This window comes from Somniosus microcephalus, chromosome 6 (genome assembly GCF_052327205.1).
Source record: "Somniosus microcephalus isolate GS21.2 chromosome 6, FLI_Smic_1.0, whole genome shotgun sequence".
Taxonomy (NCBI): Eukaryota; Metazoa; Chordata; class Chondrichthyes; order Squaliformes; family Somniosidae; genus Somniosus; species Somniosus microcephalus.
Genome location: NC_140992.1, coordinates 44155501 through 44177533, shown reverse-complemented (window position 1 = coordinate 44177533; position 22033 = coordinate 44155501). Strand labels below are relative to the sequence as shown.

Here is a 22033-nt window from a genome sequence, read left to right as displayed (position 1 = left end):
CCCTACCCACTCTCTGCCAATCACACCTCCCAGAGGTCTGTGTCCTTCCCAACTCTGGCGTTAAAGTCACCAAGGGGGATCAGCTTGTCACCCGTTGGGACTCGGGACAGGGATTGTTCGAGGCTGGAGTAGAATTCCTCTTTGGTCTCGTCTGTGGCTTCCAGTGTTGGGGCGTACGCACTAATGACCGTAGGGCACTGATTCCGGGCTAGGGTGAGCTGAAGAATCACAGAATCACAGAAACCCCACAGTGCAGATAGAGGCCATTTCAGCCCATCGAGCCTGCACCGACACATATCCCACCCGATCCCCGTAACCCCTACACCAACACATATCCCACCCTATCTCCGTAACCCCACGTATTTAATCCCCCTAACACTAAGGGTCAATTTTATCATAGCCAATCAACCTAACCCGCACATCTTTGGACTGTGGGAGGAAACCGGAGCACCCGGAGAAAACCCACGCAAACACGGGGAGAATGTGCAAACTCCACACAGACAGTCACCCGAGGCCGGATTTGAACCCGGGTCCCTGGCGCTGTGAAGCAAGAGTCACGAGGCGCTCGTTTATTCCACAAGGGGAGTTTCTGAGATGTTCAACTAGCTCATTTTTTATGGCGAAATCTACCCCATGTAGACGGCGTTCTTCAGGTTTGCCTTTCCAGAAGAAGGTTTAACCATCACCTTGCTCCTTGAGCTGGCCTTCCCCTGCCCGCTGGGTCTCGCTTAGGGCAGCGATGTCTATGTCGAAACGTCTGAGCTTCTGGGCAATGATAGCAGTATGGCATTCCAGTCTGTCGCTGTTGTGGTTGTCCATGAGGGTCCTGGCCTTCCAGGTCCCGAACTTCATTTTAAAGGGTGGAAGATGCCAGTGCGTGAATTCTTTTAATGTGGGGTGGCTGTTGCACACCAGCTATCACACCGGCTTGACAGAGCAAGGTCTTGATCCAATGGCAAGGGGGTCCAAGATGATTGGAGACCAGGCTCTGCTACAACGGCCTAGCACACACAAACAAACATACTCCTACTGTCCTCCTCCCTTCTTCCCATAGGACCTCTCTGCCTGGGTTTCATAGAATGCAGTGAGGTCCTCCCAACCTCACTGTTGGCCCGTGCTGCACCTTCCCTGGGCCCCGACCCCGCTGCTGGTCCATGCTGCGCCACTCCTGGGCCTCGACCTCGCTGCTGGGCTCGACCTCGCTCCTGGGTCCCGCCCTCGCTCCTGGGTCCCGCCCTCGCTCCTGGGCCCCGCCCTCGCTCCTGGGCCCCGCCCTCGCTCCTGGGCCCCGTCCTCGCTCCTGGGCCCCGTCCTCGCTCCTGGGCCCCGTCCTCGCTCCTGGGTCCCGCCCTCGCTCCTGGGTCCCGCCCTCGCTCCTGGGCCCAGTCCTCGCTCCTGGGCCCCGTCCTCGCTCCTGGGCCCCGCCCTCGCTCCTGGGCCCCGCCCTCGCTCCTGGGTCCCGCCCTCGCTGCTCCTCCTGCCCCTGCTCCTAGGCCTCGATCTCGCTCCTGGGCCTCGTCCTCTGACATGAATGATGTTGTCTTTCACACGATCAAAATAGCATTAATATTCTGGTGAAGATTAACCAGGGGGAGGTTAGTGGAACACATCAATTTTTTGTATTTGTGCCTGTGAGCCTCGCGATCTTGAGATCACGAGGGGAGCTCGGGGCCGGCGAGCGTGAGGGGAGCTCGGGGCCGGCGAGCGTGAGGGGAGCTCGGGGCCAGAGATCGCGAGGGGAGCTCGGGGCCAGGTATCGCGAGGGGACCTCGGGGCCAGAGATCGCGATGGAAGCTCCGGGCCAGAGGTCGCGAGGGGAGCTCGGGGCCAGAGGTCGCGAGGGGAGCTCGGGGCCAGAGATCACGAGGGGAGCTCGGGGCCAGAGGTCGCGAGGGGAGCTCGGGGCCAGAGATCACGAGGGGAGCTCGGGGCCAGAGGTCGCGAGGGGAGCTCGGGGCCAGAGGTCGCGAGGGGAGCTCGGGGCCAGAGATCGCGAGGGGAGCTCGGGGCCAGAGGTCGCGAGGGGAGCTCGGGGCCAGAGGTCGCGAGGGGAGCTCGGAGCCAGAGGTCGCGAGGGGAGCTCGGGGCCAGAGGTCGCGAGGGGAGCTCGGGGCCAAGAATAGCGAGGGGAGCTCGGGGCCAGAGGTCGCGAGGGGAGCTCGGGGCCAAGAATAGCGAGGGGAGCTCGGGGCCAGAGGTCGCGAGGGGAGCTCGGGGCCAAGAATAGCGAGGGGAGCTCGGGGCCAGAGATCCCGAGGGGAGCTCGGGGCCAAGAATAGCGAGGGGAGCTCGGGGCCAGAGGTCGCGAGGGGAGCTCGGGGCCAGAGGTCGCGAGGGGAGCTTGGGGCCAGGTATCGCGAGGGGGGCTCGGGGCCAGAGGTCGCGAGGGGAGCTCGGGGCCAGAGGTCGCGAGGGGAGCTCGGGGCCAGGTATCGCGAGGGGAGCTCGGGGCCAGAGGTCGCGAGGGGAGCTCGGGGCCAGAGGTCGCGAGGGGAGCTCAGGGCCAGGTGTCGCGAGGGGAGCTCGGGGCCAGAGGTCGCGAGGGGGGCTCGGGGCCAGAGATCGCGAGGGGAGCTCGGGGCCAGGTATCGCGAGGGGAGCTCGGGGCCGGCGAGCGCGAGGGGAGCTCGGGGCCAGCGGTCGCGAGGGGAGCTCGGGGCCAGAGGTCACGAGGGGAGCTCGGGGCCAGAGGTCGCGAGGGGAGCTCGGGGCCAGAGGTCGCGAGGGGAGCTCGGGGCCAGAGGTCGCGAGGGGAGCTCAGGGCCAAAGGTTCTACCTTTATGAAAACCTTGCATCGCTTATTTGGGAACACATGACACAATGATATAAAGCAAATAAAAACATGTCACTTGCAATGCATTATGACAAAAATAATGACTGGAATCTTGCCCAATTGGGCGGGTCCGGTACGGACGGTGGCCACGGTGGGTCATGACCCCGCTGCCGGCTCCATCCCGCTGCTGAAAACGAACTTACGTTAATAGGGCCTATTAAGCCGGCCCAGTGCATTATCCAGCCCAATTAAATGGAGCGGGTCTGGTGACATTCATGATGCGTTTTCAGCCGGGATCTTTAAATGGACCATGGCCACATTAAATTCGACGTTTAATCTAACATAGTGCTGTCAGTGCACTACAGCATTGGAGTGCTGCAAACACTGACAATGACTGCACAGAGGCAAGGGCTGCACCCAGGTTCTCCCATGACTCCCTCCATATGCTTATGGAAGGAGTCAGAGCACGCAGGGAGGTCCTCTTCCCTTGTGATGGGTAGAAGAGACCTCCCCAGGAGGCCAAAACAGCCTGGTTGCAGATTGCAGAGGAGGTCACAAGCAGGGATGTGGTCAGGAGGACCTGGGTGCAGTGCCACAAACATTTCAATGATCTCAATAGATCAGGAAACCTCATCCTGCTGTGCCTCTCATCACATCCCCATCACTCTGCCTTCCCTACCCTACTCCTGCACATCCTTACTCACACCAACTACCTTGCACCTCCACCCATCCCTCTCTATCTACATTATCACATCCCCAAGTCACTAGCCACCCCTTACATTTAGCCTCATCCTCGTGCATTCATACCAACTAACAACACGCAAGGGCCTAGAAATTGGGTCGGGGCGCCAAAGTGGCGCAAAAGTCGCCTGAGCGCAGGATTTAGCGCAGCGATCGGAGTAATACCGATCGCCAGAAATTCAGTTTCAGTGCCCCTCGAGGGACACGGGGCGAGGCTCGAGGCGCTCCGCGTCCCTCTTAGGGCGCTGAAACTGATTATCGCAGCGCAACGTGCCACAGCGCCACACGCTGCGACACGGCACGCTGCGGTACTGCAGGCCTTCCTCCCACTGTTAAGGGGGAGGTGCCTGCAACAGCGCGATCCCCGCTCGCGAGTGCCGGCAAATGAGCCCGGCACCAAGGAGAAGTGCCGGGCTCTCGGGAAACAGCTGGCAATGCCGCGGGGGGGGGCGGGTTAGGAGGCCGGGGACGGAGGTGCTGGCAGGCGGCCGCCGAAAAAGCGGCCGCCCCACACCTCCACCTTAACTTGCGCCGCTGCCGGCACAGTAAGGCCCCGTGAACCGGGCGCGGGTAGCGAATGGCGCAACGGCGGCGTTCGCTACCAAATATCGCGAACGGGGCGCGAATGGGGCACTGCGCACACCGATGACTTCATCGGTGGCGGCGCAGCGCAACAGGCTAACACCACCATTAGCGCCCCTCCTGAATATCGCGGGAGGCGCAGCCAGTGGCGCTACAGCCACTGCCTGCCTCTTTAGGCGCTAACAGGTGGCGCTACTCACCCAATTTCTCCCCCAAGGTGTTTTATCCAATGTTTATGTAAAGTTTCTGTTAATGTGGTGTCAAACATAAAAATCTTTATTTTCAAAACTTGGACAGATTTGTGTGCACTTTTGGAAGTGGCTTAGTGAGTTGCAGTGAATGGCGAGGCATAACGGTACCCCCAGCATTGGTGATGAGTGTGAAAGGAATGGCTTGGTCATTGTAGGAATGCTTTATGGTGTTGGTGTGGGGTGGTGCCAACCTGGCGCATCATGTGGCAGCCAGGGTGTACAGCATCAAGTCAAGTAAATCAGGCCATGATGAGGCCATCCCTGGCCTCCCGGGCACCAATGTGCTCGGGTGCTGATGCCCTGTGTCCTGTGCAGCATCGGGTGATTGCGGAGAAGGTTGGTGTGGTTGTTGGTGCTGCTGGTGTGCCTGGTGCTGCTGGTATTGGGGCTCATCGTGGTCTGATTTTGAGGCCCAAGGTGAGACAGTATAAAGGGCACCCATGTTGATGGAACAGATGGCAGGTGAAATACAGATGACAGAAGCATTCTGTCAATGGTGAGGGAGTTCTTCCAATGAGGTGAGACTGGATGGAGACTTTGCTGGAAAGACTTGCAGCCTGCAGAATCTGTGCTGGAAATGGACTAAGCACCAGCTTCTGCCTGAGGAAAGTGATCATCTGTCCGGTGGGAGCTTTTACTGTACATTTGTCAAGTAATCAGCTGGAGCAATGGCCACGGAACTCCCGCCTCAGGTTGACAGGCGTGCTTCACGAGCTGCGTGAATCCCGTGGCCATGCAGGGAAATTTAAAATGTAGGGGGAAGAAAGGCTCTAAAGTGCCTGTGAACTACCTGATAATGATTTCAATTAGGTCGCCCACCTCTGCCAGTTGGGTCACTGCCACACCGGCAAACGCGCCCGTGGGAAAGGCGCGATGGGGCGGGATGACAGCGGGTTCCTGACTCGCTCCCAAATTTTTCACCCGGAAAATTCCGACCACTGTCTTTTTCATGAAATGACACTCTAAGATTGCTCCTCACATGCCCTGATTAGAAAAGGTTGAAGTCTAGCATGAGTGGAATGAGTTAAAGCCAGAATCTGCAGATATGAGGAAGTTTCACAGCAAAATGGCAGCTGTGCTCAGAGAACCATCTGCAGTAGTTGTAGATAAAAAATTGTTTCTTTTAGAATTCTTGATATTAATAAAGTTAAAACCAAGAACAGAAATTTGTGTGACCAAATTTCTAGGCCCAAGTATAGAGGCCTCCAAGTGCCAAATTAACTACAAACAACCACAAGGAATCAGTTATGAGATGGACTAACATCTATTTGCATAGTTTTGTTGTTTCTACCGCACTCATGAAGCATGGCCCCTGACACTGAAAAAATGTCTTCTACTGCACAATCAGGAGTTCAGCGTTGAGTGAGGCCTACCTTCCCGATTCTGCAGGCCACGTGCACTGCAAGCAGGGGATCACTCCCGAGCGTGACATCGGGAAATCGTCCGCCATGAATCATGATCCAAAAGTTGGTGCTCAATCGAACAGGCCTAATTATGGAAGACACAAATCGCAAGCTGCAGACTTCTCACCATCTCTGCTGCCACCACAGAAATTCAACCCATATGTGGCAGTCTATAGCCTCTCATTAAATCCACATTGGCCCAAACTTGGCCAAAAAAACTCTTCAATAAAAATTCATTTAGTGTCTGTAACTACAAATCAGAAATGTAATGTCGACTGACCAATGGTTAATGCCAGTGCAGTCCAATACATTAGCCACGAGCCACATGTGGTTAATTGGGAAATCAGCTGTGGCAAATTGCATTGCTGATTAGTAAATAAAAAATGAGCCACTGACGCTCTCGTTGGGTGATCTCAATACTCATATTCTCACAGCGTATGCATATGTACTTTAACCTGTTTGTGTGTTTGTTGGTAAAATAGTAAGATGGAAAGCAGAGTGTGCGCGTGTTTTTTTGATCGTGCTTTATTTCCTTGGTTACTGCATGGCGGTAGAAGTTTAAATAAATATACACATTTGAAGTACATTTTGTGTGAGTGTATGTAAGGAGTTTTCTACTAAAATGAGTGCATGTGGCTAAAATAGTGTCGCCGTAGCCACACCTGTGGCTAGTCAGCAATGTCTGTTGGACAACACTAGTTTTTGCATATTTTTTCCATAGAGCAATTCCATGGGATGCCTTTTACTCCTGTGTGGGAAGTTCATGCTGTGTTTAGTCTCTACCTTATATGATCACATTACCTTATTACAATAGCAATTATTGTAATAAGTAAAGGATGAGATATTTTCCAATTTGTGTGAATTAGAGCTTTGTTTTATGATATGTGTTCTTTGCTAAATACAGAGGACATCAATAAGGTTTTACCTGTGAAAGCTTCGGGGTCAATAATAATCCATTCAACAGGAAACTCCTTGTTATTTATATATTCTTTTTTCAGTTGAAAATTTATCTCCTCTGCATTGTAATTAAAAGAGCTTTAAAAGAAAAAGATAAAAACATTAAAGTCAAAATGCTGAATTTCTGTCAGTGCAATGACTAGGACTAGTAACAGAAGTAAGATACCCTTGTCATGTATACATTTATACGTAGGTTTAGGATTTTGTTTAATCTCATATGATTCAAGTTTTTGATTTCTTTTTACTGAATGAAATGGTTAAAAGTGGTTCATTCCCAGGAAACTTTAGGATTTGACTTATCTTGACTATTTTAGCTGACACTATGGGGGGGAATTTTAACCCCCCAAAACGGGTGTGTTGGAGTCGGGTGAGAAGTTAGAGTTAAACAACTGAATCCTGACTCCCCAACCCGCCTCCAACCCGCTCACTTCCAGCTTTAACAGAGGCGGGACAGGGGGCGGGCAGCCAATCTGCTCCCAGGAGGCAGGTCGCCCATTTAAATATTATAACGAGGCTCTGTGCCTCATGGTGATCCACCATTACAAATTTAACTCTGGCTGGCTGGGCTTCCAAGGCCTCAGGAAACCTGCCAGCTAAAGGGAGGCGAGACTGCTGGATCCAGGAGGTAAGAGCTTTTACACTTATGTGCTGGATCCAGCATCCCTGCCTCACCGACCCTTCCGATCTCCGCCCCCCCCCCACCCCCCCGACCCCGAGGCCTCCCACCTTCCACCACGAGGCCTCCAATCTCCCACTCAAGGCCTCTGAACCCCCCTCCAGCCCCCAATCGCCTTCCCGGCCTCCCTCCTCCAGCCCCAATCCTCCTCTGGCCCCAATCCTCCTCTGGCCTCCCCCCTCCGGCCCCATCCGGCCCCTGACCACTCCCCTCGATCCTCCTTCAGCCCCCCGGTCCTGCAGCCCTGATCCTCCTCCGGCCCCCAACCACCACCTCTCCCCCCCCATCCCCCCGATCTTTCCCTCCCTCCTCTGTGCGACCTAGTGCTGCAGGCCTACCCGCCCGACAGCCAGTCAGTCTCTCCGTCTGGCTGGCTGCAGGCGGGAAACAGAAAAATTAAATGCTAATCAGATCCTGCCATTAGGTTCGGCAGGGCCTGCGGGAAACCTGTTCTCCTGGGTTTACCGACCGCTTTTCTAGACCAAGGCTGTGTGGATCCAGGTGGCCCAGGAGGTCAACTCGTTGTCGCTGATCTGCTGAACCTGGCTTCAGTGCAGGAAGAGGTTTGATGACCTTCTGCGCACTGGAAAAGTGAGTATGACTTTCCCATCACCATCAATCTGATTCCCATTGCCTCTCCTCACCAGCACTCAGCTTTAGCAATCTCTTCCTCCACATCCCAACTGACACTGACATCCATGCACCCTTACCCATTCCCTCTCTCTCTATGGTCACATTCACCTAACTATGCAGCCCTCACACTCCCTATCACTGTGATGCTATGAAAACAACTTACAAAACACAGGGAGGGCCCTTGGTCTTGCCACCTCACTCCATCTTTGTCTCCTTCTAAGCATCTATGTTATGGATTCTCTACACTCACTCCTTCATTCTCACTCAAACTCCACTTGTCTCCCTCATTGCAGGAAAAGAGAGCTCACAATAAGAGGGAAAGAGCGAGGACAGGAGGAGGGTCACCCTCAGTAGCCCACCTCACCCCTTGGGAGGAGGCGGTCCTGGAGATCGTGGGACTGGAGTGTGGTGTATGTAACCTGTTCCACCTTAAGAGAACTACCTTAAGAGATGTACTACTTTCTCTTGGCTGCTGTATACTGTAATACCGGTGGTGACCACACCGGTATATAAACGTTGTGTAGTGATTTGCTGGGCAGTTCAGCCCTGACCTCCGAATAGTAAAGACCTGTTAAAGTTATTCTTGTTGTCTGTGTCCAGTGATTTATAATAAGCATAATGGGGACACACAGACTCAACAGTGGCGACGAGTCCGATCTTATCCTGCGGCAGTTTTACATCCAAGGCAGCTTCGTCCTCAGAATGGGCGTCGAGAAGAGGCATCCGCCCTCATCATCCTGCTGAGCACCACATCGCACGGGAGGCATCGAGAACCCGGGTTAAAAAGAAAAATTCTGACCACGAAGCCCTCCATCAGCGACAGGCAGTGATCATCCCTTCTACCACGGTGGTGGGTAAGCCGATCAGCGACACGAGCAGAAAGTCAGCCGCGTTGGCTGTGGAGTAGGGGAGGGAAAACGGAGGAAAAAGGGCGGAGAACTCGACCGCGGCCGGTGAAAAGGGCCGGGCTGCAATTGGGGCCGAGAGGCGCAGCGACTGGGGCAGCGTTAAGGCCACGAGAACCGCGGAGAACTCAACCGCAGCCGGTGTAAAGGACCGGCCTGCAAGTGGGGCTGAGAGGCGCAACAGCAGGGGAAGCGTGAATGCCCACGGGAACCGCGGGGGAGCAAAAAGCAGCGTCGGGGAATTGAGAACCGCTGGGGAGGCGAGAACGGCAGCAGCACGGCAATCGCCATTGCAGCCAGCGGGGGAAGAAGGCAAACGCGGGAAGCCGCCATTGTAGTCGGCGGGGGAAGAAGACGAGCGCGGGAAAAACCGCCAAGCGCGGGAAGCCGCCATTTTAGTAGGCGGGGGAAGAAGACAAGCGCGGGAAGCCGCCATTTTGGGAAAAAGAAAATTTAAAGAAACTTGCAAGGATGCCTAAACATGGTAACATCAATGCTTTTGATAGCGATGTCGAAGATTGGGCCACGTATGTAGAACGCATTGGAGTTTATTGTACAGCAAATGAAGCACCAGATGATAAGAAAGCAATAACATTATTAAACTCAATGGGGGCGAAGACGTATGGGTTATTGAAGCATCTGATAACACCAGATAAACCGGCGGATCAGACTTTCGCAAAAATTGTTACGATCCTGCAAGAACATTTAAACCCCACGCCGCTGATGATAGCAGAACGATTTAAATTTTACAGCAGAACGCAGCTGAAAGAGGAAAGCAACGCTGAATTCTTAATTGAACTGCGTAAGCTATCAAAGTACTGTCAGTTTGGTACAGGACTAGCAGATGCTCTGAGAGATAAATTCGTGTGTAGATTATTAAAAGAAGGAACACAAAAGCGTCTGCTAGAAGAAAAGGACCTTACGCTTGAGAAAGCTGTCACCATTGCAGCATCGCACGAGGCCGAAGCAAGAGGCACCGCGGAAATGCAACTAAGGTCATCGGAACTCAGCACCAATCAAATGGCATTGGGTGCAGTAAAGTGTTATCGTTGCAGAAGGACAACGCACGATCAGAATCAGTGCTGGTTCAAAAATCAGGAATGCAGAAAATGTGGCAAGCTCGGTCACATAGCTAAAGTATGCCGGTCAGGTAAGAAGACCAGCAGCAAAAAGTCACCGCAGGAAAAGTGCAAAAAGGTACACAAGGCGACAGAGAACAGTTCGGATGAACAGAAGACGGATTCAGACTCCAGCAGTAAGGAACTGGGTTGTCTAAGAATACATAATGTGGGTAACACAGCAGACCACCAAACTATCTGGGTCATACTTCAGATAGCAGGAGTCCAAGTGAAGATGGAATTGGACACTGGATCGGCATTGACGGTCATGAATAAGCAAGATTACAAAAGGTTATTTCCACACATTCCCTTAAGGGATACGGAGATTGTTTTGAAAACATACACGGGGCAAAGAGTATACCCCATTGGAAAGATAAAGGTAAAGGTGGTCCACAAGGATAAAGAAAGCCGAGGAATGGACTTATATGTGTTACCTGAGGGAGGTCCACCATTACTGGGACGGGAATGGATCAGGAGAATAAATATGGACTGGCATTCCTTAAAAGCACTAACTGTAGATTCCGGCAAAAAGGAAGATGTCAAACCTAAACGACTGTCCAGAATATTGGACGATGCTAAAGAGGTGTTCCAGCAGGGACTGGGAATACTGAAAGGAATTACGGCAAACATCAAAGTTGAAGAACATGCAAACCCGAAATTTTTCAAAGCCAGACCGGTACCTTATGCGATACGACCTGCTGTGGAAGCTGAGCTGGAAGGACTAGAACGGTCCGGAGTACTGTCAAAGGTGGACTAGAGTGAATGGGCCACGCCCATTGTTCCCGTCATGAAGCGTTCATCGAGTAACAAACCGGGGGAACCGGGGAAGGTTCGCATCTGTGGCGATTTCAAGATCACTGTTAATCCGGTGCTTCACACGGTGCAATATCCGCTTCCACGGATTGAGGATATCTTCGCTTCGTTGGCTGGCGGGAAATACTTCACCAAGATAGACCTGGCGCAGGCGTATTTACAGATGGAAGTTGATGAAGCGTCACGCCAGTATCTCACGATCAACACGCATAAGGGCTTATATCGGTATAATAGACTGGTTTTTGGAGTGGCATCGGCTCCAGCGATTTGGCAAAGGGCCATGGAGCAGGTATTACAGGGAATTCCAGGCACACAATGTTACCTGGACGACATTCTGATTACAGGAAATGATGATGAGGAACACCTTGCAAATTTGGAACAGGTGCTCAACAGATTGAAAGAATATGGACTTCGAGTTAATCACCAGAAATGTGAGTTCTTTCAGAAGCAAATCTCGTACTGTGGTCACGTCATTGACCAGGAGGGGCTTCACAAGTCACCTGACAAGATCGAAGCTGTTGTGAAGGCTCCCGCTCCGGAGAATGTATCCCAGTTGAGGTCGTTCCTAGGGTTGATTAACTATTACCATAAGTTTCTGCCAAATTTATCCACGGTGCTACACCCGCTGAACGCTCTTTTGCAGAAGGGAGTGCCATGGAAGTGGAGCGAGGACTGTAAGCGGGCCTTTCACAAAGGCAAGGCATTGATCACCTCTAAGGAAGTGTTGGCTCACTTTAACCCAACGCTGCCTATTCGGTTAGCTTGTGATGCTTCTCCATATGGTATTGGGGCAGTGCTCTCACATAAGTTGCCAAATGGCTTGGAAAGACCAGTCGCATTCGCATCCAGATCATTGACCTCCGCTGAGCGCAACTATGCTCAGATAGATAGGGAGGCTCTCAGCCTTGTGTGGGGAGTAAAAAAATTTAATCATTACCTGCAAGGGCAAAAGTTTACGCTGCTGACAGACCACCAGCCGTTGGTTTCCATTTTTAATCCTAAGAAGGGTGTTTCGGTGATGACAGCGCAGAGGCTCCAGAGTTGGTCCCTTTTCCTAGGGGCACATCAATATCAGATCGAATTCAAAGGTACAAAGCAACATGGTAATGCTGATGGGCTGTCGCGCCTGCCACTACCTACAGCGGAAGAGGCACCGACAGTTGACCCTGTTGAGCTATTTCACTCGACCATCATCGAATGTTTACCAGTCACCAATGCAAGTATTGAGAGAGAAACCAGGAACGACCCGACACTGTCTCGGGTCTACGAATTGACAGTGAAAGGATGGCCAGCTCATGGTGAACCACTGTTACCGGCATTCTCAGCCAGACGAGAACAGCTGTCCGTCTGTCAAGGAACATTGATGTATGGAACACGGGTGATTATTCCTCCTAAATTAAGGGAGAGAGTTCTAAAGGAACTGCATGAAGGTCACCTGGGGGGAGTCAAGATGAAAAGCCTTGCTAGGGCTTATGTGTGGTGGCCGGGTATCGACCAACAGATAGAGGATCTGACGAAAAGCTGCTCAGGGTGCCAAAAAGTTCAAAATGCACCTCTGATTGCACCGCTGCATCCATGGGAATGGCCTTCAACCCCATGGCAACGTGTACATATTGACTTTGCTGGTCCATTCATGGACTCCATGTTTTTAATTGCGGTGGACGCACATTCTAAATGGCCAGAAGTGATTAAGATGACTACCACTACCTCGGAAAAGACGATCACGGTGCTAAGAACGATATTTGCAAGAAATGGATTGCCAGAACAAATATGTTCAGACAACGGACCGCAGTTCGTGTCAGAAGAATTCCAGAAATTCATGAAGAAGAATGGGGTGAAACATTATACCTCTGCCCCATATCATCCAGCTACAAACGGGTTGGCCGAGAGATTTGTACAAACGTTCAAAAAAGCAATAAAGGCTATGAGCGAAGATCAGATTCCACTACAACACAAGGTGGACAATTTCCTACTGGCATATCGAAATGCCACTCATGCAGTGACAAACCAAAGTCCTGCCATGATGTTCTATAACAGGAGGTTGCGGTCCAGGTTGGACTTGCTAAAACCAAATGTGCGGAGGGAAGTCGAAAACAAACAGTTCCAGCATATAAATAACAAGACCACTCGGAGTTTCGAAATAGGACAACCAGTGTTAGCCCGGGACTATAAGAATGAGAAATGGCAATCTGGAACAATTCGGGCCAGACAAGGACCCCTGATGTACACGGTAGATATTGGTGAAAATGTAATACGACGTCATGCTGACCAACTGGTAGAATCGAGAACAAGGGTTGAACCCATGGTTACGGCAGAGACAACCGTGGAAGAAGTTAGTGAACCTGAAGCATCTACCTCAGAAGTGAATGTACCTGATGATGATGTCCAATCCATAAGAGATCAACTAGATGAGTCACCCCAGCAACGAGAATCAGAGACCCCTGAAAGGCGTTATCCAACTCGGATCAGGAGGCCTCCTCAGAGACTGAATCTTTGAACTGTTTTGCATGAAGTTGTATATATATATATATATATATGTGTTATTATGTTATGTTAAATGGGGATATACACTGTTAAGCTAAAAAGGGAGGATTGCGGTGTATGTAACCTGTTCCACCTTAAGAGAACTACCTTAAGAGATGTACTACTTTCTCTTGGCTGCTGTATACTGTAATACCGGTGGTGACCACACCGGTATATAAACGTTGTGTAGTGACTTGCTGGGCAGTTCAGCCCTGACCTCCGAATAGTAAAGACCTGTTAAAGTTATTCTTGTTGTCTGTGTCCAGTGATTTATAATAAGCATAACGGGGACACACAGACTCAACATGGAGGACGATGCGCAAGTGGGGGATGGACAGACGGGTGCATCAGAGAAAGCTGGTGACAGAATAGTTTTTCATCTCTCTCATTGACATTGCATGAGTTGCTGATAATGATTCTGAAGCTCTAACAGATGGACTTTTGCTCATCTGCAATATGCAATGTGCATGTAACCTTGGCCTCACATCTCTGACTCTTTTCTTTACTCCCCCACAGGACCATCGCAAGCACCCGTCCCCACTATCCAGGAGGAACAGCCTGAACCTCCAGACTCCTCAGAGGAAGCTCCAACCTCTGAGGGCGTAGCGTCAGCAGAATTCAGCCAACCCAGCACCAGCGCAGACACTCACACCCCGGTGGGACCATCGCGAGATAGAGTAGTGTTGTCACCTGGTGTATCACAGCTCGCAAGTGAGCATCAGCAGATTGTGGAGACAGGGACAACAGTGGAGAGTCCTAGTCGGAGGGCGCAAGACTCTCCCAGCTCGGCTCAGCTGCATGTCGACCCTCTGCCTCTGGGTCCATCCAGAAGGACAGCGGTGCTGGAACTCCAGGAACAGGTGCAGGAGTCTCTGGCAGGTTTTGTCTCCAGGGTCGCTGTGAGTGTGGAGCGAATGGAGGAGTCCATTGCGAACATGAGCAGAGCCTTTGTGGAGTCATTGGCGCATGAACGCAGCACCACAGAAAGGATGGCAACCTCCGTGGAAAGGATGGCTACAGTAGACGAGAGGATGGCTACGGCCATGGAGGACCTAAGTCGCCAGAGTGTAGAAAACATGGTGAGTGTTCAGAATAGACTGACATCTCTGGAGGAGCGATGGTCAGCTATTGAACAGAGAACCCAGACCTTCATGGAAGCCCTACTGAGTATGACTGCCAGTGCAGATACGGGTTCCCATGGCCCCCATGACGTGCAGCAAGGTGCTCTCAAGCCACTTGCAAGCGCTGAGGTGGACCTGACCTATGAAAGGGATGTTGGTGGCAGAGAACAAGGAAGTGGGGGCTCCTCTCCAAGCGCTCACACTTCCATGCCACTGCCAATTCCTCGGTCAGAGCCCCACCAGAGTCCTCACCCAACTGAGATCGGCGTCTCAACCCCTGCACAGCCGCAGGAGCAGTAGACTGTTGCCGAGCCCTCACAGGTTTGCAACCCCAGAGGACGCCCGCCAAAGGTGTCGAGACACAAGCAGCAAGAAAGTGAGCAAGGGGCCTCCACATCTGATGCCAAGGGGGAACCACCACGTAGGAGCACGCGTAAGAGAAAGATACTGCACAAATAGTCACACTTGGGTGAAATGTGATGTTTAATGTTGAAAAGCCATCAGTTGGTTATCGTAAATAAAAATTCTGATGGCAACTGTTGCAGTTGTGGCGTGTGTCATTTCACTAATGGGACTTCCACATTGAGGGCTTAGGATTACTGGCAATTGTCAGTATGGTGGTCAGAGCGCTAGGAATCCGCAGGTTCTTGGCCATTGTCGATGGTCTGATAAGAAGGTGTGAGACAAAATTGTTTGATTGTGCAGGCTAAGCAAATCTGGCCAAGATGAGTGCATCCCTCACATCCCGGGCAGCAATGTGGTCGTGCGCAGGTGCCTTCTGGCCTGTGCAGCTTCAGGTGGGTGAGCAGCAGCTTGGCGCTCCTGTTGTTGCTCCTGCTGTTGGTGCTGCTGTTGTTCATGGTTCTGCTGCTGCCACGGCTGGTCTTCGTCCGAATCTGATGTCCACGAGGAAAGGAAATAAATTGTTCCCATGCTTCTGGTGTATGCCTCAGTTGAGGAAGCGCTCAGTCAAGGTGGCGAGAGGGGTTTCCCAGGAGGTCACACTGGAGATGGGTGTCAGGCTCCAAACTTCCACAGCTATGGTTATGCCTGCTAAAAGTTCCCCCAGACCTGAGACAACAAAGTCCTGCCACCTGCAAATGATGACTGATCAAATCTATTTAATGGTGGAGCTGCAGCTGATAGTCAGCAATGCAATTGTACTAGGGCCAGGTTTCACCGTCGTGTTTCAGAGGAGGCATGTATCACGTCGGAAAAGTGTTAAAATCAGAAAGGCCTCTCAAAATGGGATTATAGAGGCAATTCAGTGGTTCTTAAGGACCTTAAGGGCCTATCCCGCCTCTTGGTGGCGGGACGGAGATGGGATCAGAAACCACGCATTTGGGAAAATTGCTTGGAGGTGGGATGGAGGCGGGGTCGGGCCTGCCCGCCACTTTTTGCAATTTTATCATCCCACACACCTCCATTCCCACCTCCTCGGGCCTGGCAACATCGAGCCCTGTACATCTGTTGTTTTGAAGGAAATACATCCTTTCTTGGAGACTTATTCACAATAACACTTGTCATTGCTGGTTGATTAATTGACAAGTTCTATAAGTTCTGGAGCTTTTTTGTACAATTTGTAGTCGAGAAAATCAGCATTGGAAGGAGCAACAACGAGCTCTTTACCCGGGGAAAGATCACACGGTTGAATGTTTTATTTCTCTTTATGTATAATGTTTAAAGATATTGGGCTGGATTTTACCAGCCCTGAGGAGGCGGGTTTGGAGGCGGGACTGCTGGGAAAATGGGAAAAATTGGGAGTGGGTCCTGTTGTGTATGTAACCGTTTACCTTTAAGGGAACTATAGAATGTAACCGTTCGCCTTTAAGAGCACTACTTTCGGTGTGGCACTATTTGTTGGCTCATGTATACTGTAATACCGATAGTGACCACACCAGTATATAAGGGTTGTGATACGTTAACTAGGGCAGAATCGCCCGAGCCTCTGAATAGTAAAGACGTGTTTTATTTTGTTAACAGTGGAGTCTGTGATTATTTATAATACAACCCACAGACTTAACATTGGCGACGAGTCAGGATTCGAACCCTGCGGCAGTTGTTCCACGGCGGCTTCGTCCGAAGACAGGACGTTGAAGAGAGGTTTCAATCCTCACCAGTCTGGAACCGACAGGCTGGAAGCGACAGGCATTAGGACCCTGAAGCCTCCATAACCTCGTGGGTAAGCCGCAGCGTTGGCTGCAAAGACAGGGCCACCGATCGGGAGATAAGGGCGATCGCAATCCCTGATAAGAGCCGCGGTGAAACGCGCGAGCGGGTAAGCCAGAGCCCGGGAGGGAGTGAGCAAGAGCCGCGCGAGCGGGTGAGCCAGAGGCCGGGGGCCGCTTTCAAGTGCGAGGCGCAGCCGGGCCATCGATCGCATCCGCTGATAAGGGCCGCACTCGGGCTGAAAGACAGCGTCGGGGGACGGGTGAAGACCGTCAAGCGCGGGAAAACCGCCATTGAAGTGGGCGGGGAGAGCGAGAAGCGCGGGAAAGCCGCCATTTTTCGCGGGAAAACCGCTGGGGAAGAAGGCAGAAGCGGGAAACCGCCATCTTAGAAAATTAATTAGAATTTTCAGAAACAAGAAATAAGTAAAGCAATACTTGTGGTGTTCTCAAGAAGAGAAGAAAATTAATAATAAGTAAAGAAATACTTGTGCTGTTCTCGGAAAGAGAAGAAGATGCCTAAGCGAGGAAATATTAATGATTTTAATGCTGAAATAGAAGACAGGGCCACGTATGGGGAACGCATAGGAATATATTGCGTAGCCATATACGACAAGGCAATAACTTTGTTAAATTCGATGGGAGCAAAAACATACGGGCTCTTGAAACATCTAATAGCACCAGTTAAACCAGTGGACCAGACCTTCGAAGAGATCGTAGCAGTGCTGAAGGATCAAATTACTGCAAGCACTTCCAAATGCTACCGTTGTGGAAAGACAACGCACGACCAGAATCAGTGCTGGTTTAAGAACCAAGAATGTAGGAAATGTGGCAGGATCGGGCACATAGCAAAAGTATGCCGGTCAAGAATGACGGACAACAAGAGGGAGTCCGCAAAAAAAGGGTACAAGAAGAGTCCAAGGGAACAAAAGTCCGACTCACACTTCAAATACAAGGGACTGGACAGTCTAAAAATTCACAACGTGAACAACGAAGCTGACAGACAAACCATTTGGATGACGCTGCGGATTGAAAAGGCCAAAGTCAAAATGGAAGTAGACACGGGATCGGCATTGACGGTCATGAATAAGCATGACTATAAAAAGTTTTTCAAACATATTCCACTACGGAATACAGAATTAGTACTACAGACATACACGGGACACAAAGTATTCCCTATTGGGAAGGCAGGAGTTAATGTGCGATACAAAGACAAAACTTACCGCCGTCTGGATCTGTATGTACTGCCTGAGGGAGGTCCACCACTTCTAGGACGGGAGTGGATCCGAAAAATAAAGATGGATTGGCATGAGCTAAACGCCATGTCGGTGGAGCACGAGAAAGAGGACGTCAAATCTGAACGGTTGTCCCGAATATTAGATGAAGCGAAAGAAGTATTCCAACAAGGGCTGGGTAAGCTGCGAGGTATTAAAGCAAGGGTTAAGATTGCAGAACATGCAAGCCCAAAGTTTTGTAAGGCCAGGTCGGTACCGTATGCAATACGACCAGCAGTGGAGGCAGAACTAGAAGAACTTGAACGATCAGGGGTTCTGTCAAAAGTAGACTACAGTGAGTGGGCCACGCCCATTGTACCCGTCATGAAATCCTCACCAAGTAGTAAGCCAGGGGGACCGGGGAAGGTCCGTATCTGCGGGGATTTCAAGATCACAGTGAACCCAGTGCTTCATTCGGTGCAATACCCGCTGCCAAGGATTGAAGATATTTTCGCTTCGTTGGCTGGAGGAAAACACTTCACGAAGATAGACCTAGCTCAGGCATATTTGCAGATGGAGGTTGAGGAAGAGTCACGCCAATACCTAACTATCAATACCCACAGAGGTTTGTACCGTTATAACAGACTGGTCTTTGGAGTGGCTTCGGCACCAGCAATTTGGCAGAGGGCCATGGAACAGGTGTTACAAGGAATTCCAAGCACGCAGTGCTATTTGGATGATATCCTAATCACGGGAATGGATGAAGAGGAACACCTCACGAATTTGAAACTGGTACTCACCAGGTTAAAGGAGTATGGCCTTAGGGTTAACCGCAATAAGTGTGAGTTTTTCCAAAAACGAATCTCATACTGCGGTCATATCATTGACCGCGAGGGACTACATAAATCACCGGAGAAGATAGAAGCGGTCGTGAAGGCTCCCGCTCCAGGGAACGTGTCACAGTTAAGATCATTCTTGGGGTTGATCAATTACTACCACAAGTTCCTACCAAATTTGTCCACGGTGCTGCATCCACTGAATGAGCTGTTGCGAAAGGAGACACCATGGAAGTGGAGTGAGGAGTGCAAAAAGGCTTTTCGCAGAAGCAAGGAGTTGATTACCTCCGAGGAAGTGTTGGCTCATTTCAACCCAGCATTACCCCTTCGGCTGGCGTGTGATGCTTCACCGTACGGAATTGGAGCAGTACTTTCGCACAGGCTTCCAAATGGCTCGGAAAGGCCAGTGGCTTTCGCGTCCCGATCTTTGACAACCGCGGAGCGAAATTACGCCCAGATAGACAGGGAGGCCCTCAGTCTTGTGTGGGGCGTGAAGAAATTCAACCATTACTTGCAATGTAAGAGGTTCACATTGCTGACAGACCACCAGCCGTTGGTGTCCATATTTAACCCGAACAAGGCCGTGTCCAACATGACAGCACAAAGGCTACAAAGATGGTCAGTCTTACTTGGGGCACACCAGTATGACATTGAGTACAAAAGGTCAACAAAACACGGAAATGCCGATGGGTTATCACGCTTACCATTGCCGACAGTAGAAGAAGCGAGTACAGGGGACCCAGTGGAGTTGTTCCACTCGTCCATTGTGGAATGTCTGCCGATAACAAACTCAATGATTGAGAAGGAGACAAGGAATGACCCGACTCTTTCACGAGTCTATGACTTAACGGTGAAGGGATGGCCAGCACAGAGCGAACCAACACTGCAGGCATTCTCACAGAGGAAAGAACAACTGTCGGTGTGCCGGGGAACCCTAATGTGTGGGTCGAGAGTGGTGATTCCGCCCAAACTCCAAAAGAAAGTACTCAAGGAGCTGCACGAAGGACATCTGGGTGGAGTAAAGATGAAGAATTTAGCGAGAGCATTTGTGTGGTGGCCAGGCATCGATGGGAACATAGAGGAGATCACCAAGAATTGCCTAGGATGTCAGAGGGTTCAGAACGCACCACCACCGGCTCCTCTGCACCCATGGGAGTGGCCCTCATCTCCTTGGCAAAGAGTACACATCGACTTTGCTGGTCCATTTATGGACTCGATGTTCCTGATAGCGGTAGATGCCCACTCCAAGTGGCCGGAAGTAATTAAAATGACCACCACCACGACGGAGAAAACCATCACGGTGTTAAGAACCATGTTTGCTCGGAATGGCCTGCCGGAACAGATCTGTTCCGATAACGGACCACAATTTGTGTCCGAGGAATTCAAGAAATTCCTAAAGAGCAATGGGGTTAAACATTACACATCAGCCCCATACCATCCCGCCTCCAATGGGTTGGCTGAAAGGTTCGTCCAGACCTTCAAGAAGGCCGTAAAGGCCATGAGTAATGAAGACATAAGTCTACAACATAAGGTAGACAGTTTTTTGTTGGCATACCGAAATGCAACACATGCGGTCACAAATCAAACTCCCGCAATGATGTTTTTTAACAGACGCTTAAGATGCCGGCTGGATCTACTTAAACCCAATGTCAGAAGGGACGTGGAGAACCGGCAATTCCAGAACATCAATGACAGGGCAACTAGGTCTTTCAAGATGGGGCAACAAGTTTTGGCCCGGGACTATCGTACAGAAAAATGGCAGCCTGGAACTATTAAAAAAAGGCTAGGCCCGTTGATGTACACGGTGAACATTGGGGACAATGTAATAAGGCGCCATGTTGACCAGCTCATAGAGTCCGCCACAAATGAGCACTCGACTTCACCACCTGACCCGAGTAATGTTGAAACTGAAATACCTAGAACACCTACTGCTGATCTAGTAACATTGGATTCAGATGAACCTGACACTGTTGTTCCAGCTGAATCGATTTTGCCAGGCACCCCTACTGGGTCGCTAGGAATGACGACACCACTTCGGCGTTATCCAGAGAGGATCCGGAAACCTCCACAGAGACTAAACATGTAAACTGTTATATGACGTTGACTCCATCGAGAGTATATCTGTAAACTGTTATATGAAGTTGAAGATTGTATGTTTAAAGGGGATTCTGTAAGTAATAAGCTAAAAAGGGAGGAGTGTTGTGTATGTAACCGTTTACCTTTAAGGGAACTATAGAATGTAACCGTTCGCCTTTAAGAGCACTACTTTCGGTGTGGCACTATTTGTTGGCTCATGTATACTGTAATACCGATAGTGACCACACCAGTATATAAGGGTTGTGATACGTTAACTAGGGCAGAATCGCCCGAGCCTCTGAATAGTAAAGACGTGTTTTATTTTGTTAACAGTGGAGTCTGTGATTATTTATAATACAACCCACAGACTTAACAGGTCCCAACCCCGCTGCCAACCCACCTCTGAAACATCTTCCCGGGAGGCGGGCCCCCGACTCGCACAGGGACCCGTCTCCTCGAGTTGGGAAGGGGACTAGAGCCAATTAGTTGCCAGTTAACAGGTAGTTAACAGGCAGTTTTGAGGCTTCTCCCCAACGACTGCGAACCTCGCCAGGGTCAGCGAGGTGAGCAGTGGGTCTGTGGGGGTGAGAGGGGTCGAAATGTCAGCTGTAGAGGTGAGTGATGGGTGCAAGTGTGGACAGGTAAGTATGAGAGGTGAGTGTAAAGTGTTGGAAAAAGTTTACTTACCTTTGCTTCTTTCTGCAGGCTTCAATCTTTGAGGATCCGGAGGTGCCTCATCTCAATGGCAGAGATGACAGAATGGCTGCTGCATTCTCAGATGCAGCAGCCATTTGCTTTCTGCTGAGGAGAGAGGTCTTGGTGAGCCTGTGTGCAAGGGCTCACCTTAGAACAGAGATTGTCAGTGTTTGACAGCTTCTGAAAGCTGTCAAATGCTGATAATTCATCTGTCAAAAACATTTCGACAGATGAAGTGTCATACACTGACGTCATCCGTCATCGGCTTTCCCTTAATTGGCCAGTAAGCCCGCAGAGTGGGCTTAACAAAGCGAATCAAAGGAAAATAGTGTGGGTCCGTCAGACGTTGCTGGGGATGGGACAGAAACCAGAAGTCCCACCTCCAGCACGTCTCCAGAGGTAAGATTGCAGCCATTGTGTGTATCTGGACTTAGTCTCATACAAATAAACAGGAAACGTTGCATCCGTATTTGAAGTCAGGAATCAAACTTGTTACAGTATCAGTAACACAAAGGACAGGATTTTCATTGAGCCATGGAGGCGGGAT

At 50.9% G+C, this 22033-nt stretch overlaps 1 protein-coding gene across 4 annotated transcripts in view; it reads right to left on the bottom strand.

Annotated features, from left to right (window-relative positions):
- The window catches only part of chrnd (cholinergic receptor, nicotinic, delta (muscle)), an 84387-nt gene that overhangs the window by 29900 nt on the left and 32454 nt on the right, over positions 1-22033 (bottom strand). For all 4 annotated transcript variants that reach the window (XM_085990108.1, XM_085990107.1, XM_085990104.1 and 1 more), the window contains one exon: positions 6676-6785. In XM_085990108.1, coding sequence (XP_085846234.1) covers positions 6676-6785 — 110 coding nt within the window. The remainder of the gene's footprint in view (positions 1-6675; positions 6786-22033) is intronic.